This window comes from Syngnathus floridae, chromosome 9 (genome assembly GCF_059516105.1).
Source record: "Syngnathus floridae isolate MCC-2025c chromosome 9, RoL_Sflo_1.0, whole genome shotgun sequence".
In the NCBI taxonomy this organism is placed as follows: Eukaryota; Metazoa; Chordata; class Actinopteri; order Syngnathiformes; family Syngnathidae; genus Syngnathus; species Syngnathus floridae.
Window position 1 is genome coordinate 2,147,077 of NC_142421.1, and position 26,483 is coordinate 2,173,559.

General features: G+C 41.4%; 3 protein-coding genes across 3 annotated transcripts in view; 2 read left to right on the forward strand and 1 right to left on the reverse strand.

Annotated features, from left to right (window-relative positions):
* The window catches only part of lnpk (lunapark, ER junction formation factor), a 45,064-nt gene extending 34,977 nt beyond the window's left edge, over positions 1-10,087 (reverse strand). Inside the window, exons 1-2 of the transcript XR_015860631.1 lie at positions 9,960-10,087; positions 9,126-9,215 (exon numbers count right to left, since the gene is read on the reverse strand). The gene's annotated coding sequence lies outside the window, so the exon portion shown is untranslated. The remainder of the gene's footprint in view (positions 1-9,125; positions 9,216-9,959) is intronic.
* LOC148392842 (homeobox protein Hox-D4b-like) lies at positions 5,834-8,379 on the forward strand. Its single transcript, XM_088385970.1, has 2 exons — positions 5,834-6,382; positions 7,342-8,379. The coding sequence occupies exons 1-2, from the start codon at positions 5,914-5,916 to the stop codon at positions 7,614-7,616; spliced, it is 744 nt and encodes a 247-aa protein (XP_088242096.1). The 5' UTR covers positions 5,834-5,913; the 3' UTR covers positions 7,617-8,379.
* mtx2 (metaxin 2) lies at positions 9,432-12,266 on the forward strand. The gene is made up of 10 exons (XM_088385968.1): positions 9,432-9,606; positions 10,210-10,257; positions 10,398-10,444; positions 10,528-10,600; positions 10,685-10,761; positions 10,945-11,037; positions 11,134-11,172; positions 11,247-11,372; positions 11,449-11,525; positions 11,761-12,266. The coding sequence occupies exons 1-10, from the start codon at positions 9,567-9,569 to the stop codon at positions 11,918-11,920; spliced, it is 780 nt and encodes a 259-aa protein (XP_088242094.1). The 5' UTR covers positions 9,432-9,566; the 3' UTR covers positions 11,921-12,266.
* Positions 12,267-26,483: the final 14,217 nt, after the last annotated feature.

Sequence of the window (26,483 nt, forward strand, 5' to 3'; positions counted from 1 at the left end):
GAAAAGTGCAAAAAGACTCGTTTAGGTTTGTTTGGACAGGGGTTAGTAGACGTCTGGAGGTGCGCATGCATAGTCACGAACGGAGCTCAATTGGCAACATATAGAAATAAAAATAGAAACCAATATACGAAAAAAAGCAAATAAAATCAACAAGATGTTGGACGTGTTCAGAAAACACTCGCAATGCGTATACTTAAAATATTTAAAGTAGTTATATTTCAAACCTGATATATTTTTTTTTAAATAAAGATACAAAAGTGGGAACCGTTACTTTTCAAAGTGTCCTCTCCCAGGACAATTTATGGATCCGCGTGGGAGACGTGGAAAAAAAAAAGCGGGTGGGGGTGTCGGGGGGGAGAACACGTGATAGCAATAAAGTGTGTTTTATTGCCGGTGGCGTGACAGGCCCCAAAATATAACTCAGACTGCAGCCGACAGGCCACCACATCGCATCAGCGGCCACACACACACTTCGAAAAAATTGTCCCCGCGGTTCGACGTGGACGAGAGGACGGCGGGATTTCGCTTCCACGCGAGACCCGGACGGCTGCGGGTTTTCATATTTGGCAGCGATGATGTTATGAGATATGGACGGGGAGGGGGCGAGAGGAGAAGGGGGTGCAATCGCTGGTCCGGGGACCCTGCGTTGACCCTGGTGGGATGAGCGAGGGGGTCCAGAGATCCACCTGTGCTCCACAAATGGGATTCAATTAAATCATTCGGGCGGCAAGGGGGACACGCATGGAGGGACACTCACTGTCACGGAGGACAAGCCCGGCTGCAGGTGACATTTACTCGGCCGGTAAGGAAACAACACTCACGGTTCACCTTTTAAAAAATGCTTTTCCTCGGTGATATCGTCTAAATGAAAGATGTAGATTGACAAGTATGCAATAATTGTGTTTATTAAAATAGAAACGTGTTTGTTTGGATGCAATTCTGCAAATACTCTTATAATACACAACTCTGCCTCGTCGGGGAAAATAAGAGACAAATTTTTTTTGGGGTTGTTGCGTTTTTCATTTCATTTTCTGAAACTAAATGCAGCAGCAAGAGTAGGGATCAGTATAGGATATTTTAGAAAAAAATATTCTATTTAAATATAAATCTCTAGATCGGAAAATATGACACATTTATTTTTGCACCGGTCTCCTATTTTGCCCGAGAGATAAATTACCTTCTATTCTATAGCCATTCAATTATGCACATTTAAATTGGAAAAACGCCCGGAACCAGTTAAATGTATTATTTATTCTGATATTACTTCATTATATTACCATTAGTCTATTCATTTAAAACTTTTAAGAATAAGTGTAAGAATAAAAATAACTGCCGCACTATTTCATGCATTTTACTACATAAAAACATTGGTATATACTGCGCCAGGTATTTTTTTATCTAAATTTTCAAAAATAATGCGATTACAGAAAAAACGTAGCACTGATTGATGTTTTTAAATGCACGCTATAGCGTGTTTGAACAAACACACCTATGACAAAACGACAATTACAAACAAACAAATGAATAAACGTAAACTACATATTGTTCTATGCAATTAATCCGAAAGACCCCGTAGAGCTCGTGCGGGTGGATGTTTTTGTGGAAGTGAGACACGACGAGAGTCATCAGCATTCTTTTTTTTTTTTTTTTTTCTTTTCACGTACTCGTGTTGGCTGACAGTAAATCAGGCAAGCTAAAGAATTCTAGAGCGTCGTATGAGCTCCCTGTGCGCAGTCATGATGGGAATTAGACGTCATAAAACTTGGACATTAAAGCAAACGTTTTTGGCTCGTTTATTGCAGGTTTATGTGCTAACATGCATGCTGCTGGGGCAAGGCATTAATCTGAGTCCATTTGCACCGCGCGATAAAAACTACTTTTAAAAAAAATCCATATTTTACATTCAAACGGAGCGTTCGAATTGGGCTGTTTTGCAGCAAATGAGCTTGAAATGCGAATTTGGCGTCACCCCGCGAGACGGTGCCGCTGCGCTGCAGGAGGGGTCGTGCAAGTTAATGTCTAAACCGGCTTAGAGGACCGCTCTCAGCCCGGCTTTGACCCGGCTGCAGGCCCGGGGGCGAAGGGGTTAGCCGGCGGTCAGCCTGTCTAAGATGAAAAAGTGAAACGACCCCCGAGAGAAAGAAAAGCCACCATCTGAATAGCTTTTTTTTTTTTTTTCGAAGAGTGGACTACACATGTGCACTGAGAACGGCGTAATGGCGCATTGGAAATAACAATAATGCGTAGGAATTGTGTGAGAATGCAAATACAGTTTACGCATTGGCTTAAAAAAATGCGCACGGTGTTACATGACGCAAAAGTGCTCTTTCAATGGTTGCACAAAGCAACACAATGAACAATCCCGCAACAATGGCCTATAGCGACTTTTGAACTCTGCGTGGTCCCCCCCTCCCCAATCCGTGCGGAGCCCCAACCGTCCTGTCCAGCGCGCATAGGACTAATGGTAGGTCCGGTGAAGCCTCGGTCAACGCTTGTGAGTGACCCTGCAGCGACCCGCTCGGCAGCTAGGCTACATTCTGACCGCACAAGAATGCTCGCTTTTGAGCTCCCGTTGTTGTTGTTGGTGTTGTTGTCTCCTATTAAAAAGGGAGGGGGGGAGGGGGGGGCAAGAGGGGGTGCAGCAAAGTTCACAGCTATTGAGTCAAAAGGTGTGTGGAGCTGATGACTACTAAGAAAAACTCATTTGGGGCTGAAGAATTGTTTAAAAAAAATAAATGAAAATGAAGGCGTAGATTAATAGTTCCGTGCTGAATGCATTCGTGCTGGCGAAAGCGTCATTATTCAAACACATCCATTAGGACTGTTTCGTCAATTTGCCTTTGTTTCGGCTGGCATTTCACTTTAAAAATGGACTTTTCGCACACAAATAAGCATATTTTAAAATAGCTAATATCTAGCGGTTAAATGAGCCAGCAAATTAATCGGACGGACCCTAAAAAAGTTGATAGTGAATTAGAAAATATACATGAATAAATAGATTAAAAAAAAAAAAAAGAGTCAAAGAGGTTTCAGTATCGGAACAATGTTACTGATTGAAATAACAGAACGTTTTCGAGCAAGCCAAAATGGGTCAATTTTCTTCTAATTGCAATGTAGGGATGATTGATTTTTCAGACCAAGACATTTGCTCAACTATCAAGTTACCGATACCGATATCAAGTACCGATACCACTACGTTTGATAAATAACCCCCCAAAAAGACAATAAGATATTTAAAGGGAAAAAAAATAGATCCTGATCATATAAAACGGCTGGCACAGGAGAGCAACCGATACAGGTATCGACTTTCGGCACAAGTACCGATACCTAGAAATAAGGTATCGGTGTACCGGTATCTGCCCATCCCCAATTCTCTGCAGTTGCAATGACTAATTAATACAAAATGTGGCAAAAAAAAATTTGCACTGCATCCATATAGGAAAAATAAACCAAACTGTTAACGCACTGAAATAGCGAGTAAGCCAAAAATTAATTTCTACTAATTACTTTTAATTCTTAGAAGATAGGCAGAATCAGTTTTGCACGCAATCCGATGAGAAAAGGTCCAATGACTCACATCTCTGTCAGCATCCTTAACCCCACATGCCTAAGGATTCATTGAGGATATTTCAATGACTTATTGGCATGTTAAAGCAACACACGCGACACATGCAACAAGCGTGTTCCCGAAACAAAGAGTGGTGTCGAGACGACTCCTTTACATCCGAGGACACTGGAGTGTGGAACAGCAGGAGCGTACATGCTTCGCCTATAAATACCCTGTAGAACCGAATGTGTGTGGACTCTGCTCGGTCACAGATTGGGTTCTAGGGGAGTCTATGGGCGGCGACTAACCATCTATCACGCGCAAGGGAAACCCGAAGAGCTTCACAAGTGCTTCTTTGTGTTTTCAATTTGGGTTGCTTCACTTTCTGATCAGCAAGAAAATCCAGTGACACGATGGACACTCAAGTCACTTCAGCAAAACATCATTTTCCTACTAGTTTTTTCTACAAGAATCAACCAAAGGAAAATAAATGATTCAGGTCCTGCTTGTATAAATCCGCAAAATTTGAGGGCAAGCTCTTGTATCTGCCATCTGATGGTCATTGGTGATATTACAACCTAAAATGACTCAGTGAAAATCAGGCCGGGCTGGGTTGCGGATAGCAAATATTTGCGTATAATTGACGGCCATTGAAGTCGGGGAGGGAAATGTTTTTTGAATTGAAAAAACAGAAGAATTCAATAAAAATCACTGATCAAACTTCAATATATGAAAAATAACAAGTATAGAAACAAAATCTGCGAAATGATTTAAGGGGTGATAACCCATGAGTATTCAAGGGTCCACTGGAGTAGAAGAAACATAATCCTTCGAACTTTGATTATTGGATACCTACTGTACTGTTGTTTATGTTTCTTGCTCACATTTGGGGAAAATGTTTGTTCAGAGTGGCACCCTCTGGTTGACTAATGACATTCCAGTGCAATGGATGCATGGAAGCATAAGGCTCCTTTTTGTATGTACTCTATACTGCAAGGAAAAAATGAGCCTTTCAGGGTCGCAGCAAAAAAAAGTACAATTTCACAGCATGATGGCAAATTGACCCAGAATTACCAATTGAATTAATTACTTAAATGCTGTAATATGGAGAAACATTTTTGATTGCATTGGTATTATCTATATAGACCATTACGTAACATACACCCGCAAATTCTACAAAAATTGCAAATTAGCAAAATTGTAAATGACACTTTCCACTCTGCTTAACAATATTGCCCTTTAAAATGCTGGATCTAATTAAAATGGTCTCTAATTAAACACATCAATTTAGATAAGAAAACTGAGCGACACTTTCACCCTAATAAAACGATCAAGCATGATTAAAGCGAGCTACTAAAGCAAATGTTTGCCTGTTTTGGGCTTATCGCTGACATCCATTAGGATCTGGAAGCCAGATCAAACACATTTGCTTTTAGGTTCACTTGCATTAGGTCAGATTAAATAAAGCCTCCACTTGAGCCAAACGCATGCCAAAACAATGCGGCAGTTTAGGGGGCGCCATATGCACAAATGAATGATTATTTGGGGGGTTTAGAATGGACTATCATTTATTTTTCGTCGTGTGAGGGCTCAATTTGGCCACTTTCGGGGGTTCTAAACCAGCGAGATCATTTTTAAACGCCTTCGCTCAGTCCTCCCCACCCCACCTCCTCAGCTGCATCATTTTTCCAATGTGGCTTTTATTCAGAGACGGCGATGATGACGGTGAGATGGTGAACGGGACACCTCGGGCTGACCCCTACCCGCAACAAAGCCAACTACTAGTCACTGTCTGGGGGCCTTTTTGTCCCATTCTTGTGTGCGTGCCCTCTGCGGAGCGGTCACGTTTTGTTTTGCGCCCTTTGATTGCGGCCACAAGGCCAAATATGGCCCCCTCGTCCCCTCAATATGGGCCCGATTAATTTTTCAGCTCAGGGGCCCATCTGTGGGGGTCGATCCCGTACGTCAGCTAAAAAGTCATAAATCTACTGTGCGTGTTCAATAGGAAGGGGTGAAAGGGGGGGTAGATGGATGAGCTTATAAAATAAATAATGACGCAGCAGTTGCAATCCACAACCATCTAATTTTTTAATTTAGCCCCGCCAGCAAATTTTCATTAAGCCAATTAGGCACAATTTTGCTGATTTTTTTTACTTTATTTAGAGGGAGAGCGGCAAAAAAGCGACGCCTCCCATTGGCTGAGCTAGCGGGTCACATGGTCCATACGGCCGTCCGTCTATTTGACAGCCGCGGGGTGGCTTGATGCCAGAGGGGGGAAAAGGGGGACACAGGGCGAAGGGGTAGAGGGAGAGAGAGAGGAAAAAGAAAAATTAGTATTCTCCTACCAGCCTCGCTATAAATCAATCATGGAGTCCTACGCGGTGAGCTGCAAATACGCCGAGCCGCACTTCCCGCCTTGCGAGGAAGATTACAGTCATTTCACTGACCAAGGGGGGTATTACAACAGCCCCCCGGACTGTGGCACGTATGGCGGTGGGCGCTACCAGCCTACGGCCGCAGCCCATCCGCCGGAGCCCGGCTACGCACCGCAGTCAACCGCCTATGAACATTCCTTGCAGGCGCAACCGCAGCAGCAGCAGCAGCACCCACGGGAGGATGCCGAGCGGCTGCCGCAGCAAGGTGCGCCTTTCCCCGGCTTCACCGAGCACGACGACGCCGAGGGGAAGGAGGGTGGCTTTCCGGAGATGTGGATGACGTGCGCGAGTAAGCCTGCTCAGGTGCAGAGGAGAATCGGTGCTGGAGGGGGCCACCAGGCCAAAGACAAGCCGCCAATCGTGGTCTACCCCTGGATGAAGAAGGTGCACATCGCCCACGGTGAGGAACACCATCATCCTATTCTCTCTGTCACACTTTTTTTTTTTTTTTAACACGTCGAATGTCATTTTGCTTTTTCATTTTATTTCTCCCTCTTGCCCCCAGCATCTCATCTACACTCTCACCCACACACACACACACACACACACCCTTGTTGTAGTGTTTTGTCCATTTGGGAGCACCATTTCTTGTGGTGAGTTATTTATGATCGCAGTGAGTGTCAGGCAGAATTACAGCCGCTATAAACTTTTATGGCTCTGCCGCAGCTTGTGCGCGCACGTGAGTGTGCGCGTGCGTGAGTGTGCGCACACGGCCAGTGAACAAAGAGATGCGCCTTAATAGTCCAGAATGGTTTCTTAACCAGTTTGCTGGTCAATTGCAAATCGACGCACATGCATAATAAAAGTGCGCAAAGAGACGCACGCAAGCACACGTCCAAAATACCATCAGGAATAACTAGCTGTGAAAAAAATTGACCATATAATATGGAAATATCTAATGATTAAAAATTAAATTAATAAACGTTAATATACTACATTATGTACATTAAGTATTTCAGGGAATCGGGTTTTTTTTTAGACGGAAAAAAATAGTTGTTAGTGAATGGGACCTATTCTTATACTTAAATACACGCACACACACACCTATATGTAAACTGATTCGATTCTACCATGACAAAAAACACTTCATCTTTAGATAATAAAAATGTTACATGTTCAATATCATAATATTAATATGGAAATACTCAACATCTATGTCGCATGTTTTTTTCCAATATCGTGCGGCTTAACGGATGCATTATGCATTTTTTATGCAATTTAGCCAAAATCCAATTCGTATCAATAAGAGCCACGAAATGCTGTTATTTTTAAGTGGCCTCTCGGAATATGCTATCAAATAATAAATATATGGAAGAAAAAAATACTAATGACGTCACACTGTCCTTTCGTGTCCCCCAGTGAACCCGAACCACCCTGGGCCGGAGCCCAAGCGTCTGCGCACGGCCTACACGCGTCAGCAGGTGCTGGAGCTGGAGAAGGAGTTCCACTTCAGCCGCTACCTGACGCGCCGCCGCCGCGTGGAAGTGGCGCACACGCTCTGCCTGTCCGAGCGCCAGGTCAAGGTGTGGTTCCAAAACCGGCGCATGCGCTGGAAGAAGGACAACAAGCTGCCAAACACCAAGGGGCGCAGCAAGGCCAAGAAAAGCGCGGACAAGACGGCCATCCCGGTGTGAGATTCAAAGGGGTTAGGGTCAGGGGGCTTTTGGACCCCCCCCCCCCCCCCCCCCCAAATGACCAAGTGACGATCCAGGCCTACATTCCTCAAGCATCCATGTATTAGCCTTATATATAGCCTATAGTCTTGTCATTTTTGTTCTGGATCTCCTGGAAGAATTTTGTTGTGGAGACAACAGGGTTATTTTTGTAATTATTAATATTATTATCGTTATTATTATTTCTACAGGGTAAAAAACAAAACAGCATAATACAGGGTTGTATAAGAGTGAGGCAGCGTATTAGCTATACTTATATGCACATGACCAAAATGGCAAACGCAAAGATGACACATAAGCAACAAATGAGCACGCACTGTTGATTTTTATGTGCCAAAAGCAATAGCGTGCAGCACACACACATACACGCACCAACACGTGCACGCACGGACACGCGCACACGCATACACAGCTGAGCTCCAAAAGGTGTTTGCATATTTGTCTCAGGGTTTCCTTACAGGGTTTTAAAGTCCATCCAACAAAGAATAATACGTTTTTTTTTTTCTTTATTCCAGTGTAATATGCTAATTGGCCTCCATAAGTACTTATCGTTTTTTTATTATGTGTATGTTTCATCGCATATTTTTATTCTTGGTAGCAGCACGTGTCGTTTTGTATGTGAGAAAGTACAGCAAAAGCATCCGTGTACGACTTTTATATGTGTGGAAAAAAACATTTTGATAAAAAAAAGAACTTGGTTAAGTAAATAAAAAGCTTTACATTACAGCAGATTAGTGTCTCCTGCTCTCTTGCACACGAGATTTTATAATAAAGTAAGAATATACAAAAGTCTCAATTGCGTATGCGAATGAAATATTATTTAGTCCGAAAACGTGGGAAATAAAGTGGATTTATAGCAATAAGTGACCAAAGGGAAAAAAAAGATAAATGGGGTAATTTGTCGTGGCAACGTTACAGAAGGTAATGTAGATAAATATGCAACAAAAGGAAAATAAAGATGTAAATATTAAAAGGGTTTTGCAAGCAAGTTTAAGACTGCGATTGATCTGAAAACGTTGAGTATTCACAAAATAAGGACTATTTTTAAAAACGTTACATATAATGTTGTACAATATGAATAGAAACATTTATTATATAGTTTTAAATCGACGAATTCATTGCATTTCACATGTTTACGTCAGAAAGTTCCAAATATAGCATGTCTGGAGCAGCACAAGTCGCTCCTGGTGATGGTTGGTGGGAAATGAGCTACTTTAATTGGAGGCTTCCGTTGGAGACAAATGGGCAGGAAAAGTCACGAGAGATTTATCAAAAAAGGATCGCGCGCCGCAAACTGGCTGAGAACATTTGCGACAAATGGATCCAAAGTGTGACTTTTGGGTAAACAAACTGGAAACTCTTACACGGATCCAATTGTCTTAATAATCGCAGTATTCGACATCACATACATAAAGTAATTTCAATATTAAGACGCTAAACGCGAGTAGAGACAAAAAAAATAGTACCTACTTGTTCTTTTATCCACCTTGAACTGTTACGTGCTTTCCATTCATCCAGTTGTGTTGGTACAAGGCCGCCCTCATGTGGTTCATTTGTGAACTGCATTTTAAAAGGAAAACAAATCAGCGCTAGCTAAGTGCAAGCGCACTAGTTTCTAATAAAAATATTTTAATAAGGTTTTCATATTTCTTATGAAAATGTATGTATCCGTAATTTGTACAATACAGCTCCCAAGTTATATTGGGCGAAAGAAGAAAGGAAAATATAGATACATTGAACATTTCCGGCCTTCAAGGGGAACCAATAATCGAGTTCAATGTTCCTCATCGGACTGAAGATTTCCACGGACCAGTCGGTGTCCTCAAGCTCCCATGAAGCTGAACTGACCTCAGATTTGTACTAAAGTTAAACGTTTTTGAGCGTATTTAAAGGCAGCAATTCAGAGCAAAGATGTCTCTTGCAGCAGATGCTTTCGTATCACAAATGGCGGGTAAAGTGTTGCAGCTTTTGCAGTTTGTGCATAGTGATGTTCGCTATGCTGCTAGCTCACTTGCAGCATTGGCAAAGCAAATAATAATAAAAAATAATCGTAATAAATGCTTCATTGTAGCGTTAGCAGTAGCTGCGAGGTTTAAGCTACAATGAAAGTCCTGGAATTCAAATTAAACATTTACTCCATTAGCAAGGTTTGGAGTTAAACAATTGAAGGGTTTGACGTAAATGATATTTAGGTGAATTTACCTGCAAAATTTGGTTTGCCGTAGAAGATTCTCAACTAAAACACAAGTCTATTTTATGCATGTATTATTAACTTGGACCACATCATATAGTTGCCTTACGTACGTTTGTCTTGTTGCTTTTTGGTTTTGAATCTCTGTTGTCAATCATCCGTTCATTCCTGTTGCTCTCTCGTGGACTCGAAACACGTCTAAGGGAGCCATATTGCGCGGGGCACTTATGACTTCCGACCTGAGTGAACTCTGACCTCGTCAAAATTAAACATTTTGAGTTTGGAGGAATCACTTTGATCGTGTCTATTAGTATTTGGTAGCCTGTCAAATATGAATTTCTTGTGCTTTTGTTTTTTTTACAGCTGCTGAGCCTTGGCCCGAGAGTGCAACCTTGTACCAGCCGCTTAAGGGTGTGTGTTTTTTTCCTGCTGTATCACATAACGTATAAACCTATCCACTGAGATCTTGCTCCATAACTATGTAGTATTTTCTCCTTTGGATTAATACATGAATAAAATAATAACAATTATATATGTTTTGACTTGTGCAGAGGATCAGATTCTGCTTTCGGACTGCGCCTCATCCCTCGCTGTGCAGGTACATTTCTGCATTCTGGATTAATCTCGCTAGATAAGGTGCCCAATGAAGTGTCATCTGAGCCTATTTTGTCTCCTGTGCAGGCCTACCTGCGGATGTGTGGTCTGCCCGTGCAGGTGGTCTGCAAAGCCAATGCAGAGTACATGTCACCCTCCGGTGAGTTCATGTACAAATGAAGTAAAATTTCCTCATCAATGTTTTACGCTTGAATGAATTGTGTTTTTACGATTCCTTCTTTAGGCAAGATTCCCTTCATCCATGTGGGAAACCAGGTGGTGTCGGAACTGGGCCCAATAGTGCAGTTCACCAAAGCCAAGGTAGATGGGAATGACGCAATCATTTTTGTCCTTTAATTATTTGTATAGGAAAAGTTAGAAGTCAGATTTTGACGTGAGTTCACAATGGTTAATATTAAGAGGACTCTAAAATCAGTACAGTATAGCCCTCAGTGTTAGCTGTGTCTTGTTTTATTTTTAAATCTAATTTGGCTTTCACTTAAGGGTCATTCTCTGAGCGATGGCTTGGATGACATTCAGAGGGCCGAAATGAAAGCATACATGGAGCTCGTCAACAACATGCTGCTGACGGCTGAGGTATAATTTTTTTCTGATTTAAATGCCATTGTGGTCATCTCCAAGTATGTGTGTGTGCCCCTCACTGGCTCAAATAAAGTTTTTTTTCTTCTTTAGTTATACATACAGTGGTGTGACGACGGCACAGCTGCTGAGGTGAGTCCTCTCTTCTCAATGAGCCTCTTCAAAGTCCCATCTAGCCCTCCCTGACACATCTATATGGGGTTTAGATCACTCGTCCCAGGTACAGCAGCCCCTACTCGTGGCCCCTCAGTACCATCCTGGCCTATCAGAAGCAGTGGGAGGTGCGCCGGAAGATGGACGCCATTGGCTGGGGAGGGAAAAATTTGGAGCAGGTAAGCAATTATTATTACAACAATTCACATGACATAACTACGCGGAGCAGCCACTCTTTTTTTTTGTGTGTTTCAGGTGTACGAGGACGTGAGTCAGTGCTGCCAGGCTCTCTCGCAGCGCCTCGGAACGCAACCCTTCTTCTTCAATAAACAGTATGTACTCTAGCCTGTGAGACACCATTTTGAATTGAGTGAACTAGTGGCAGATGCTATTCATAAAATCACTTATTTGGAAAGAAAACTTTAAGCATAGGGAATTGTGCGTATAGCACCACCCTGTGGCAGAAGAATGTAATTACTCAAACTTTCCCTATAACTTAGTTCTGTTCACACTTTCCAAATAAAACTATGATAATTATTATTAATAATAATAATGATATACCTTCAGGCCGACGGAGCTGGACGCGCTGGTGTTCGGTCACCTGTTTACCATCCTGACCACTCGGCTGACCAGCACCGAGCTAGCCGAGCGCGTGCGAAGCTACGGAAACCTGCTGTCTTTCTGCAGGCGCATCGAGCAGATTTGCTTTGAGGATAAGACCTCCTGAAGGGGACCGACCACCACCATCATCATCATCACACATCTGTTTGTACATAACAGGAGAAGCTGGTAAACTGACCATTCACACCATTTGACTGCTGCTGCTTCTGCTTCTTCCTGGATAGCCAGAAAAGAAACAACTGCTGGTCCCTAAAGGATTCCAAAAGACTTATTTATTATTATCATCATTGTTATTATGATTATATTATTATTACGAATAGCACTTAGTGTTATATTATTGTTAAAATTAAAATATGAATATAAAACATGAATATAATGATAAAGAGTAACAATGATTTTGTTTTTGTGAATGCAAGGTGCTTGTATAAAATAAAAGTGATTGCATTAAACAAGGACTTTGCAATTTCTTTTTCCAATTCATGTTAGATAACAAGATAATTTGTCTCCAGAAGAGGACTGTGACAATTATTGGTCAAAAAATAAAAAGAAAATTTGTCAGGAACTTAACCCCACCCCACATACTGCTGCACGAATTACAAGGTCACAATGGGAGAATATTCAGAATGTCTTGCACATGGACACATTTGACACTGTCGGAGATGTGTTACCTCGGTCTGCCCCCGGTCTGTGTTTCTGTCTCGCTGGCTTCCTCCCAGGTCAGCTCGTGACCTTTGAACTTCCCGCTGCCGAAGCAGTCTGAGCGATGGCCCCGTCGGGTTCAGAGGTCTTCGGCGCGGTAGCAGATGCACAGAGCAGGAAGAAAAATAAACACAGAGACAGAAAAGAAATGAACTTGTCATTGATGACTTTGAATTTTACAATTATAGGTTGCTTTCAAAACACATGCTCATCACGCTTGGGGCTAGCTTGGTCGTCCTCAAATAATGGAGTGGTCCTTCCTCCTCTTATTCAAAAAGATTCAAGGCTGTAATTACTGTCAAAGGTGCACCGATTGAGTAAAGGATGTGTTTTATTTAATAAACAATAAATACACATTTTTACGTTATTATGCTGTGTTATGTGTAGATTTTTAAGAGGAAAAAAATAATTCATTCCATTCTGTCAATAGTTTCCGGATGCACGGTATGTAAAGTAGTTGTAGTGACATCATTATTCCACACGAGGGCAGCAAAACCACACAATAGTCGTCTGGTGCCGCTCGACTACTGTACAATTAGCAGTAAAATGGATAACGACGTCAATTAATTCGAGAGCTTGACAAAGTAACTCACCCTGTACTGTACTTAAGTATAACTCTAAATGCTTGTTTGAATAACAGTTAAAAGCAAAAGTAATGATTCAACTCCTTTACTCAGGTCAAAGGAAATTATACAGACAGACAATGAAAAGTAGTTAGAGAACAAAGAACATGAAACAATGAAACTCTTAAAACCACCACCATTTACAGAGCAATAAAGAGTGTTATTTTTTTAATTTTTTATTTAATCTTGAGATCCAACTGTTCACAACACGATTATGAGAACTGCCACCCCACCAAATTAACATGATCGGCTTGGTTATTGTTACAGCACTGACACGTGAGGAGTTGCTGATTATCACTTTCCTGATGTGTGCAGCTTCATGACGCAACCCACGGCAAACACACACACACACACAGAAATTATAAATAATGCGTGGAGGTGTAATATTAAAGCAACACGAGTGTCTATTTTCACATTGCTGCTGTGTTTGATCCGAGTTGACGTGCAACACATGTAAACAAGTCTTTTGCCTTCCTAGGTTCCGTCTTCAGGGATATGCAAATGATTCCAAAAGAGAGAGGAACTCAGCGTAGATCTAAATACGTGGAAAAATGTCAGAAATGTGCGTGAGAATGAAGGCCGTGACATTAAGTGAGTCGACGAAAGGTCTTCGTGAGGACACGAGTGGCTTCACGCAAGACAAGGTGGCTGCAGGCTAATTAGCATCACGCGTCTTCATTAACGCACCAGACTCGATATTGACTCAACTGGAGAACGAGCAGCCAGCTCATCAACACCAAGAGTAAAGAGATGATCAACACATCAAATATCAGTTTAAATTCCTAAAGCAGCCCGTTTAGATAGCAATAAATTGGGTTTGAATTCATTGCACCTGCCATGTCGTGAGATAGATTTGCCAGTGATATGGAATTTCATCAATATCACCGTGTGTGTGTGTGTAGGGGTGTGTTCTTACTCACAATTTTTTTCAGTCTGGAGGGGAGATGTACTGCAGATTTGAGTGGAATAAAGAGATTAGCTGTGTGTGGATAATCCTTTCCCTCCATCTCACACACACTCACACGCATTCAGGTTTATCGCCATCAAATCAATCACATCCTTATAGTCACAGTTGAACGAAAACAAATCTTTACCGTGGCAAACGTCACGTTGAAGGCGCCTCATTGGGAAAAGTGTGCGGCAGGTTTAAACCTTTCAAGGTTATTCTGCCAATTTGTTCTGAGCAACTCATTTTGCGTTCGATTGCTGGTTTGGTGTGTGCGCGCGCGTGTGGGTTTGACATCCATTCAAAAAACCTCCGAGAAGAACCTTGAGTACCTCCAAAATGTCCCCCTGCAGAGAGGAATGACGCACTTATGCTGGCTAATAGCATAGCATTGATTTTGAACGCAACACTGGCAAAAAGATTATTGAATTGAATCATCATTTTTGGAGCTGTTACAATCCACTTGTAGAAGCTTGCTTGGGAGACGGTTAACAATAATGTCACGTCGGGTTTGATGGTTAGCTGTCATACTACATAAAAAATATCAAGAGAACCAACTGATCCATGGCTGGGCTTGAACCTGAGACTCCCGTCTGCTAAAAACCAAGCACTTAACGACATTGCCGCCGGATGTCAAACTCCCAAATATGTAAGAAACACAAATAATTGAAATGGAAAGAGACCCATTCGAACCAAGCATGAATTACGTCGTAATTGATCTCTTAATGGTTTCCTAATGTAAGTGGAGCTTTCTGATGACAGGCGCCATGTTAGCGTGGCCTTTTCAACCCTCCGCACTGCGACCAGTCGGCGGTCTTCCGCGTGTAAACCGAGCGGTCCCAATGAAAGGGAGCTTATGCGGTAAAGTGGATTAAGGCGCATTAGAGGTTTTTCACTCAGACATCACTACGAAAACACGGTCGAGCCGAGATGATCTCAGCGTAGACGTTCTGTACAAGAACTTTATTGATCTTGAGGGATATACAAGACCACATGGCACACGAGTGATCGCATCCACTGATCTTTATCAGGCCACAAAGTTCATTTGGTAACTTCAAGGTGGAGCCCACACATGAGTGAGAAGCCTTTTATTAGTTCGGAAATTATTGGCATTAAAAAAACTACTCGTCCAACCTGGCCGGGCTAACGTGTGCTAGCTAGCTTTGCTCGTTAGCCATCACGCGAATCTTTAAGAACATTACTGAACTAAGTTTGAGATTTGCTTGGCATGAGAAAGTTCAATCTTTTACTTTGTTTATAATTCTAATGCATAATTGTAAGGAAGTTTTGATATTTATTCTTTTCAGCCATCATTTAGCATTTTTGTTTGTCAGTTCAAATATTAGCATAAAAGCCTTAGCCAACTCAAACTAGCCCAATTATTTTTCATTGTGGAAAGTGATCAAACTAGGTAGTATTGTACATATATTGGCAGAGAACATTTTTTTTTTACTTTTGAAGACTGTCAATCATATATCTGACACGGCTGCAGTTCGATTTGTGATTGTATGTCGTCTTAATTTGCGTCTTTAATCTTCCTTAAGTCGCCACAGTCTGAGTACTTTTGCCACCTCAATTTCACACAACAACGGTAGAAGAAAGTGACGCAAAAACCCAGCTGGGTTGAGAAAGCCCAGTTTGTTTTCACACTGGCCTCTTGTGTTTTGAAAGCGGAGGGAAAGGTTTCAATCAAGCCCATCATGATGTGAAAATGTGAAAAAAAGCCCACGTTGAACATGTTAGCCATCCTTGTTTCGCTGTAATCTGAGGTGTGTTTCATTTCCTGGACCTGTCACTCTCTCGCGTATGACCTCACTCTCCACGAGTGTGTGTGTGTGTGTGTGGCCTCAAAGACCGCAATCACACACATAACATGGGCCGTGAAATTTAATGATCATGTGAAACGTAAAGAATGTGTGTGTGTGTAGACTAAACACTGTGGCTTTACTGATTAGCGTGAGGGTGGGCAAACGTGCAATGGCCACTTGGAGTTTTTAAATGGACAGCTGAGTGTAATTGGTAACTTTGAAGATATTGTAAATATTTAATTCACCTGTGTTCGTCTATGCAGTCCCACTTCAACAAAGCTAAAAGAAACGTGGGTAGAAGACTAATTTTTTTTTATTTTTATGCAAAAGACTGCTTTGCATTTTAACTTTTTGTTCGTTTCACCCATCAACATCACAAAGAATGTCCAGCTTGGACTTTCCATGCACACACAAACTATAATTCAACATTAATGAGCTGGACACACAAGGAAGAGGATGCTTCTATCCATTGTGTGTCTGTGGAATGTGCGTTTTTTTTTTCTAACACAGCTGGAACAACAGAGTGTGTCCATGTAATGCGTTTCTCATGTTTATATTTAAACAACCGAGTCAAAAAAGTGAAATGCAATGTGTTCCACGACTCTGGTTGACTTCTGATTTCGATGTTTCTCATTGGAAAGGATGAAAATAAAGATTTAAAAAGTTCCAGGGTCTTTTGAAAACTTTTTACACACATGGATGCATGCACACACATGAACGTGGGCAGCTAAATGATGCTAAGCACGGAGATCCTCTTAATGATGCTAATGTCATTTTTGCTACGCAAGATTAATGAGGGTTATTTATAGGCCATTAATCCATATCGAGTGGGACTGAAGAGTCGTGTGTTAATCGCACAACGCTGAACCCGAATGCAAAAATAAATGGATCGGTGTGCGTGTGACAAGAATCACAACTTCTCGTCGTCTTCATCTCATAATCAACGGAAAGCATGGGAAACTGGTGTTAAAAAATGTTAAGTCTAGCTGAGCAGTTTTTGGTTGTAATAACAATGTTCACCAGTAGACGGCAGACATCTCAAAGTCTAAACTACAAACGAGAAATATAGCGCCGATTAATTGACTCTGGACTCGGCTTTTAACACATTGGAGTTGACAACTCATCTCTGTGTTGTAATTCTCAAAATGAATTTCTCTTACTGTCACACTTTAAGCATCAACAGATTCTTAGAAAAATCAATGAATGGGCTTTCGTGATCGGGCAGCACTTTGTTGTAATCCTCCTGGACGTTAGTGCTGCCTCTTAACAATCAACTGTGCGTGTGTTGTTGTTGTTGTTGTGTAGCTTTCAGGGTTGTGAGGGCTGCAAACACACTACGCAGCATTCCAAAATCCAACGCCGGGAGTGGGAGAGAGATTTTCTATCTCGGAGGATCTGACCCGAGCTTCTAATAACAAGCTTAGGCCGCCCCCCCGCACCGCTCCCATCATTTCAAAACACACTCGCACACAAATTCACATGGTGCATCCTCCATTCATATTGTTGTGGAAACTTTTTTTTTTTAATTATATTTAATTATAATTGATTGATTTTACTATTGTTCGGGTTCGAGGAAAATACATTTATTGATTTTATTGAGGTGTGGCTTTAGGGTTTAAGAGAACATGATTATATTGATTGATTTTGCTGAAGTTAGTTTTAAAAAATGAGCAGACACTTTACAGCAAAGTTTGATGCTACTTTTGCGTTTGTGCATTGAATTCCTACATTTCAACACACACTAAATTAACCACTATGGGAGCCATCAACTTGTAACACAGATGTAATACCACACCTCATTTTTATGATTGAGACAATTACTTTTGTTCTGACTCTGACTCTGAATTTAACATCTGCACAGACGCACCCTCGAGTCGTTGTGGGGAGGAAGAATTTTCTGGAACATTTTCCAAACTTCTTGTAGGCCACTTGGGACCACCCACAAAGACTTGAAATCCTATTGTGAAACACTAACCTAGGTTTATAATTCTAATTTGAAACCCTAACCCAGGATCAAAACCCATATATGAAACACTATTCAAGTCTTGAAACCCACATTCAAAACCCTATTTTAAAACTACTGTATGGTCAATCCTTCTCCATAGGTTCATACAGTCGGTGTGCCTCAAGGCTCACTGCTCGACACCTTCTGTTTTCATTGATGTAGTAGAGTTCCAAACGTTTTGTACAGATTAAAATTCAACCTTTCACGTATTGTATTGAATTGAACCACCTTAATGTACTTAAGGTCATGTTTTTACTTTATTGATATTCATATCTATTTTCAAAATATCTTTTATTTGATAGCCTTGTGCATTGTCAAGGCTACACTCATGCAAAGCTTTTGCAAAGCATTAACATGACAACATAGAGGGGATTTGGTCAACGTGGAAGAAGAGAAAGAGGATTTGGGACTTGTTCAAATGTCAAAAAGAGGCTTGAAAGCACTTTGGAAAGAAAGATTTGGTCCTAATAAGAGAAGAGCATCCTTGACCCAAATCGACCCACATAAGCTACACACTCTTAACTTTCTTTCCCTTTCATTTTTGAAAATCTGAATTGAAACCCTACAAACCCTAATTTCAAACCTTAACGCAGACTTTAAACCTTAATTTTAAACGAGAACCCTTATTTGAATACTTAACCAGATCTTCAAATGCCGTAACGAAAATTTCCTTCCCCTCAAGGAAATCCGAGGGTATGAGTTCAAGTATGTGTGTGTGTATTATGTGTTGCTACTGTTTGAATGGCAGGAAGCATAGTGTGACTCAGGTCAATAGCACAGCTGCAAAATATTTTACCGCCAGCTAGGCCATTTTTTTGTTCCCATATCACAATGTGGCTTTCGTCTTTTTTTTTCTTTGTCCGTGAGGTCCGCAAAGGTCATTCCATGATTCATGAGAGCAGACATACCAGGTGACTCATTCCAATGGATTACAGGTGAGAAGCCATCCAATCCTGTCATGTCTTGTCATAGGCTAATTATTTCAAACAGGCTGCTGTTGAAAATATTGCGGACTGCAAACCAAATTTAAAGCCTTATCTAGGCTAGAACCCCAAATTGAAAAAACTTAACACACATATCTGGGCTTCAAGCCTTCATTTGAAATCCTAGACCCTAATTTCAAACACTAACTTGAAATTCTAACCCAAACCCTGATTTGAAATGCCAATTTAAAATCCTAACCCTGTTTTGGGGGTTTCCAATTTGAAGGCGGACTTAAAACCTCAGTCAATTCTGCACACGATTTAATTTATTTATTTATTTGCAATTTGGTTTATCCAAACAAAGCCAGCTGGCCTTCATATTTTTTTTTAATTTGAGCTTTAAAACGAGCACACAAACAAAATGCTGCCACTCCCAGCCTGGAGGACACTTGCAGGAAGTCAGAGCTTGTTTCCATGGAGACAGGAGGAAGCTCTGGCGGGACCTGATTTGGGATTGGCCAGATAAGACCAAGCGAAGTCTCCCAACAATGTTTGTTTGTACTCCACATTATCTTTGTCAGCACATTCACAGATAGAAAACCTTGTTCGTTCCGCTCAAAAACCTTGTTGGTAGAAAAGGGTGCTTGGGAGTAACCAAGTACTTTGTTATTCTACTTAAGTAAATTATTTGTACTTTGCACATTCCACTCCTTACTTTATCAAAATAGGAAGATGAGTGAGAATAGTTGTTAGCTCCAAAAATTTAGACAATCTTTTTTTTTAAGGTGCTTTGAAATTATTTCAAGATGGGAATAAATCCATATAAGGGAGTGATTGGAGTCTGGTCTTTGAGTTCATTGTTATTGTGTGACTCTTGAGGACGTTTGAGTAGGTCTGCGTCAGTTTCCTTTGGTACGCAACAATGAGGTGAGCTCACTTGCTTCAAGGAACACTTCCTTTTAAAAGTGGTCTTGAAGATGACAAAGACTTGATTGTTTTCTGAGTGACTCAATGCTTTTTTTCGTCTTGTTCTCTATCATTTTGTTTTATTTATTTATTTGTTTATTTATTTATTTTGGGCATAAGTAGCAAAACTATATATTGCAAAAAATGATTAAACCATGACTAAATATATAAAATCATAATTACACATTTGAAAGTATTCACAAATAAAATGATTACAGCTTTTTTTACATGTAAAAAAACTTTTTTTGGAAGAACTCTTGTTTGTATTCTTGCATATCTTCTACGTGCAGACAACGGTGGCATTTTCCCAGTATTCAAGGAAATAATGTTTCCAAATCCTCCCCCGTTTTGCTAACGTGCTAAACGGCGAGCGCTAAACAGCGAATGTTTGCACACGTCTGCATGTTTAGTAGCGAGAGCCGAGATTGGGTTTTCATGATGAAATTCTGCTGCAATTTGACGTCGGAGCGGAGCTGGAAGGAAGGTGGGGGTGATGGGGGGGTAGGTGTTAAAGCGGGAGGGATGGAAGGGAAAGCGATAAGGCAAAATGGCGGAAAACAAAACAAGATGGGGTGAGCGGAGCGAGAGAGGACATGAAAGCGATGAGTGTGTGAGTGTGTTTTCTCCACTGATTGTGTACGTGTGCGCAATTACACACTCCGGAGTGTGTACAGCTGCCGTTGCTGGCATCCTTGCACCGGCAAACCCTTCGAGGAGGCCGCTTGGATCACCTTCAGGCCATTAAAACAAGAGGAGGTTTGGGGAGTGGTGGGGGGGCGAATTTGGCAAGCGGTAAGGATAGGTTGCATCATCAATGAAGGGGGGCGGTGGGGGGGCATCCCTGCCCCCCAACTGATAAACATGAAAAGTGTTTAACCTTGTTGCTCCATGTGGAGCAGCTGCACGGTCGAGCCTCAAAGAAAAACCTCCAGTGAGCTGACCTTGACGTTTTGGGGAGGGGAGGGGGGGAGGTTGTTGGGGGGGTATCATTTATAAATGCATGTATGTCGGCAGGACTGGACGCATTTTTGATTCAGGTACTCGGGGACAGATCTAGCAGAGTGAATAAGTGGATTGAGTTGCTTTCAAATTAGAAGCTTCTGGATTTAGTGTTTTAAACAAAGTGTGAAACCAATCACATTTTTGCATATAAACAATATATAACTAGAGTGGAGACCAGAAATTAAGGACAAGGGTTTGTTCAACTGTGGTTAATGTAGAAAGAAGTTTGCTTGAAATAACGCAACGTTAATAAGTATTACAAATATTTATATGATGCACATGATTTGTATTTGCAGGCCACATAACATGAAGTGTTGGGCCGGATATGAGTTTGTGCTTTAGACCAACTAAAAGCAGGTCTAAGTTGCGGTGCAGGTGTGTAGTGAGTAGTGGATATTATTGTATTTCATTCATAAATATAACAACAGCGTGCATCAAGCCCTCTGAATCCTTTATTCGATTGAATTATCTGAATGTGTCATCAGGCTTCTCTTCAGATTTGTTTGTCCATTCATGTCCACACATGACGCAATGATGACGAGATGGTATGTAGCAGCTCCCGCCCTGCATTCTAACATGAAACCTTGACGTCTACGAGGACCACGGTGTGAAGTTGAAAAAAGAACGATCGACAAGTTCCTCGGAAGATGCCTCGGGAGCAGGAGGCAGTGACGAGAAAACAAAGTGTGCGGCGCATGTTTATTTGGCGCGCTCCGCCTCGGGCTCACTCTCCGTTTGCTGGGTGCCTTCATTTCAATTCAGTCATTTGAGAAGATAAAGGCACCATTTCGTTCTTTCTCGCTAAACGGGGAGCTTGTCTTTTCTCACCTTGTTTGCCGAGCTAGGCGACCAATCAGAGGGGAACGCTTTCACGCCGTCGGCATTTTAATACTCCTTTTTGCGACATCGTGAGCTGCTTTTTTATTGCCTCATTTTAGTCTTGGTTGGCTTGTGTCAAACTGAAACAACAACAGGGAGTTTCTTTCCAGTAAACCCCGTCTATAACACGGTTCATCGTTTGCAACCCTACGATTGTAGATTTTTAAACGACAATTTTTGAGTTGATATGTGTTGCTAATTTGTGTGTGCCAAAGGAGCGGCTATTTGAGGGTGTATAATTATCGTGACAGCCATGCTATTTTCCATTCTGTGATATTTCACATTATATGTTAGCATTAAGCTAGCATCCATCCATTTTCTATACTGTGATTGATCAAATGAGTTGGTCAATATATGATGATGAGTTATTTTTTGTCCATTTTACAGTAACTTCAATTGGGGATGCAAAATAAACACGTTAAAGCGAGCCTAACATTTGAAACACCATGTGTTCTTTTCATTTCCTGAACGTGATGCTACACAATAGACTTGACAGTGAGAGAGAACAGGCACTGCAAAAACAAAAACTTGAAAAAGTGTCAAAATGGGAAAACGGTCCGTCTCTGCCTACCCATCTCAAAATATTGGACCCAAAACAAAACACATTTTTTTAATCATCAGATTCAAACATGTTGATGGAATCGGTGGATTCCCAAACATAAACAATGCCAATCAGGACAAGCATGCTGCGTGAAGCAGTGGAAAAGCTGCCTCCAATCAGCAAGGCTGCCAAAAACAACCCGCTTGGACAAAACACACACATAGACACACACACACACACACACACACCGGGAGTTTTTGCATTCACTAAATCAAGTCTTAAAACAATCGTTTGTTTACCTAGGAGAGCCGCTGATTGCCGTCTGTGATCTTTGCTCTTGTTCAAACATACAAACTGTTAGGAAAAGATGTCAAAAGTGATACTTTAAGGGACGGGGGTGGCTGAAGACCCCCCGTGCAGGAATTTCCTTTCCCTCTTCAGTCACTGCAGCACCATAAATGGAGGCCAATTGACCCCAAGTGTGCCACTTTACGCTCTCATGGAATGTGTCCCAATACTTTTGTCCGTACATGGAAACTCATACTCGAAATCCTTCTATTAACTTCATTAGCTGCATGAAAGCAGCCGATCCGACTGTAAATGTCACAAAAGCGTTATGAGTGGAGTTGACAGACTAATAAATGATAAACAAGTGTTCGCCTGACCTAGTGTGTGCGCGCGTCTTTGTTTGCGTGTGTGTACGCGTGTGTGCGCTTTCGTCATGTCAGCCGCTTGCTGATGAAAACGAAGAGAGACACGAGTGTTTAAAGCGCAAATATTTTCAAAGCCCGCCTTGCTCGTCAAGGATGTTGACGGGGAGAAGAAGAGGTGCTGCATTATTTAGCGGCCGTCGCAGACAAACACGTTTTGTTCAACCCTTTTTGGACTCCATTATTCTTTTTTCTCAAGGGAAAATGTCACAAATGATATAGTTTGTCATTTTTGGATGAAAAAAAATCCATTTTTTTTCCCCTGTGCAACCATTTGTTAAAAAATAGAGGTGCAATGATTAATTAACAACAATTAATTGATAGTTTCTATCATCGAATTAGTAACAACTGTCAAAATAAAGTCGCTGTTTTTCAAGCTACTTTTGAAAGAAGTAAGGCAGAATATGAAATGAAGTCCGTGTTTTTCAAGATAAAAAGTTATGTCTTTTTTGTTTCGATTCAATAAAAAAAGAAATACAAGGTGAAGGATCTTCAAGGAAAGAAAGTCTCTATATTACAAGAATAATTCTCTTTTGTGAACATCTTCAACAAAACATCCCCCCTCTTCACCGCATTGCTCTTCGTCTCCCAGCAGCGACTTCAAACGGCATCGGTAACGCTGCGTTTATTGGCCTCCGTTTGGAGATAAACACACTTTCAAATGGAGCAGAACAGCACAGACTGGCAAATACACCAGGAAATGCAGCTTTTCCAAATAGATAAAACCGAATTAAAAACTACTAACCTACAAGTGATGAAAGAATTTTGAATATTATTTCCAACACTTTGTACTCTTCTGAGTGCGATTACATCAAAATAAGAGAGCCGACAAAATTTGTAGCCAAGTCTTATTTTATAGTTCTAAGAGACACAAAAAAAAGTCAGGCTTTTTCAGTTTAAAAAAAAAAAAAAAAGCCCATCATATTCACAAAATGTTCCTTTAAGATGAAAAGTCACATTATGAGAATAACAAGGGTGATGATATTCAAACAATTTTTCAAAATAAAATTCAATTCTGGAACAAAAACCAAATTTCTTGGCCAAATGATCTGAACGCAACCTCTCCCAAGACCTGATTGATTTTGTTTTTCCAAGATTTTTATGCTATTTGACCAACATTGCATCATCCAGCTCACGCCGAGCCAAGACAAGAAGACTTACTAGAACCAAACGTTATCTCAATAGTGGATGAACCAAAAAAGTATGTGCGCGCTTTCATTCACACCTCCCTGTACTCCCCTCCTCCCTGCACTCCCCAGTTTGACTCCCATCCCACCCCCACTCATCTTTTAACTCTAACGCCACTTATCCCCCCCATACTCAACAACTCCATCACCCCTGCAGCAATGTTTCACATTAGCGAGTGTGTCAGGTTTGAGAGTTGTACGTGCACACACAAGCTGGCGCGCACACAGACACGCACTCAGTCATGCAGGCTAACACTTTCTAATAGTTTGTGCCACATTTAAGTCAAAGAAGTACAGTAGACGAGAATTTATGAAAACACCCACGGACACACGCACGTCTAAAGGCAAACATTGTGGAAAGCAAGCCTGCTATTTTTAAAGGGCACACTTCACAAGATATCATCTCCTCATCATTGGTCCGCAGGGACTTTGGGCTATTTACACAATACACACACACACACACACACACAATACACATCCACACACACGCACGCACAGTCAGTATCAGGATACCAACACAATTAAATGCAACACTTGCAATGCAACTGTCTACTTTTCTGATAAAAAATATTATACTATTATTTATATCTATTATTTTCTGAGTCAAAAAGTCATATTTATCAATATAGTCAAAATAAAGCATTTTTTATAAGAATCAAGATGGAGGTTGTTTTTGAAAATAAAAATAATGCTAAATGATAATACAATAAAGTCATATTTTAAAAAAAATCACAAGTTTAAGATTTTTCTATTAAAATAATGACATTGGTGAGGAAAAGTTCAACATTTATATTTTTGATTTCCCATGAAAAAAGCATGAAGTCGATTTTTACATGAATGTGTCATTTAGGGAGAAGACTTCAAATCAAAATAATAGTTTTGGATTATTTTCTTCATCAAATTCTAATAAGTAGTCCAACATTTTGAGAAAGAAGTCATAATACTGGAAGAATAAAGCCAGCTTTTTCTCCACACATACACGCACCAAGCTTTGACCGCTGCGCCAACATTGATATTCCTCAACATGATAGACATGTTGTAACACTTGCTAAAACGTGTTAGCCGCGTAGACGCTAAAGGGCAACTTTTAATGTCGCCCTCCCCCTCGCCCTCTTCTTTTTTTGGTATTCCCTGTGTCTCGTCTGCCGGCCGGCCAGCCAGCACGTGATGATGCAAGCGACGGCCAAGCGGCGGCAAGAATCAGCGCTCGGTCGTGAGCTTAATCCTCCTTACCAGATCGCACTGGGAGCTACATGAATATTCAATGTGCCGCCGCTGGAAGGGTTTTGGTTAGCTGTGCTATTAATTCTTGATACAACACTGCGAGGTGGCGCTAGCCATGAAAAACTGGCCATGTGTAGCGAGCCATGTTAGGCCGTTGCCAATTGCCAACCACTTCCAAACATGCCCAAGGAGGGGAAGTGCACTGACCAATCATGATTAGTGTAGACCAGAGCACGCTATTGGATCATCTTGAACGGTGGATTAGCATGATGAGCACAGTTCTAAATTGGTTTCCTACCTCCACCAAGATCTTGTTCAGTATTCAGAAGGCCGGGCCTTATCCTCTCTTGCCCTGTTTCTTTTGGTGTCCCCCAGGGATCAATCCTGAGTCCTGTCCTTTTCTTGCAGTAACATGCTCCCCCTAGGCAACAGAAAAAATTACATTTCATTCCATTTCTTTGCAAATGACTCAACTGCACATCACACATACGTCCGGCAACTCCATGCAGCCTCTATTAAGACTTTTTGGGGAAAATTAAAATCTAAACTGAATTAAAAAAGTCACATTGGGTCAAGTTTGAGTTTTACAGCTGTTGGGCTAATCAGGGAATGTGGATGTTTCTCAGAGTAGAAACCACTGAGGGACTGTTGGTCCTGTTCTTCCATGCTTGTGGTAAAACATTGTGTTTTGATTAGAAGGAATGAAGCTATATCAGGTTTGGCTATGAAAAAGGCTCCTTCAGGCTGGAGAAAAAAAATAAGTGTCGCATTCGACATTCTCTTGGTTCGCCTCGTTCCTGTCGCGTCTGGCTGGCGGTGCTTGATGTCGGCCTCCCGGCGGTCCTTCTGCCGTCCCGCCGCCATCCGGGAGAACATCAACCACTTTCTTACATGTCAGCCAGCCAGGACGGCGTTTGGAGTTTTTTTTTTCCTTTTTTTTTTTAAGGAAAGTAGGCCATGAGCACGGCAAGCTGAAGCACGAACACACGGGAGGCAAAGTAGCGGGTAAACAAGAGATTTTCCATCATGTTTGCCATGTTGCGTTTGATCGACTCGGAGACGGACGTCATTCTTCGCAGAGACAACTGACACTCAACGCTCATCACTCTCTTGGTTCCCCTTCAGGAATTGTTCAAATGCGTCATTGTTAACTCTA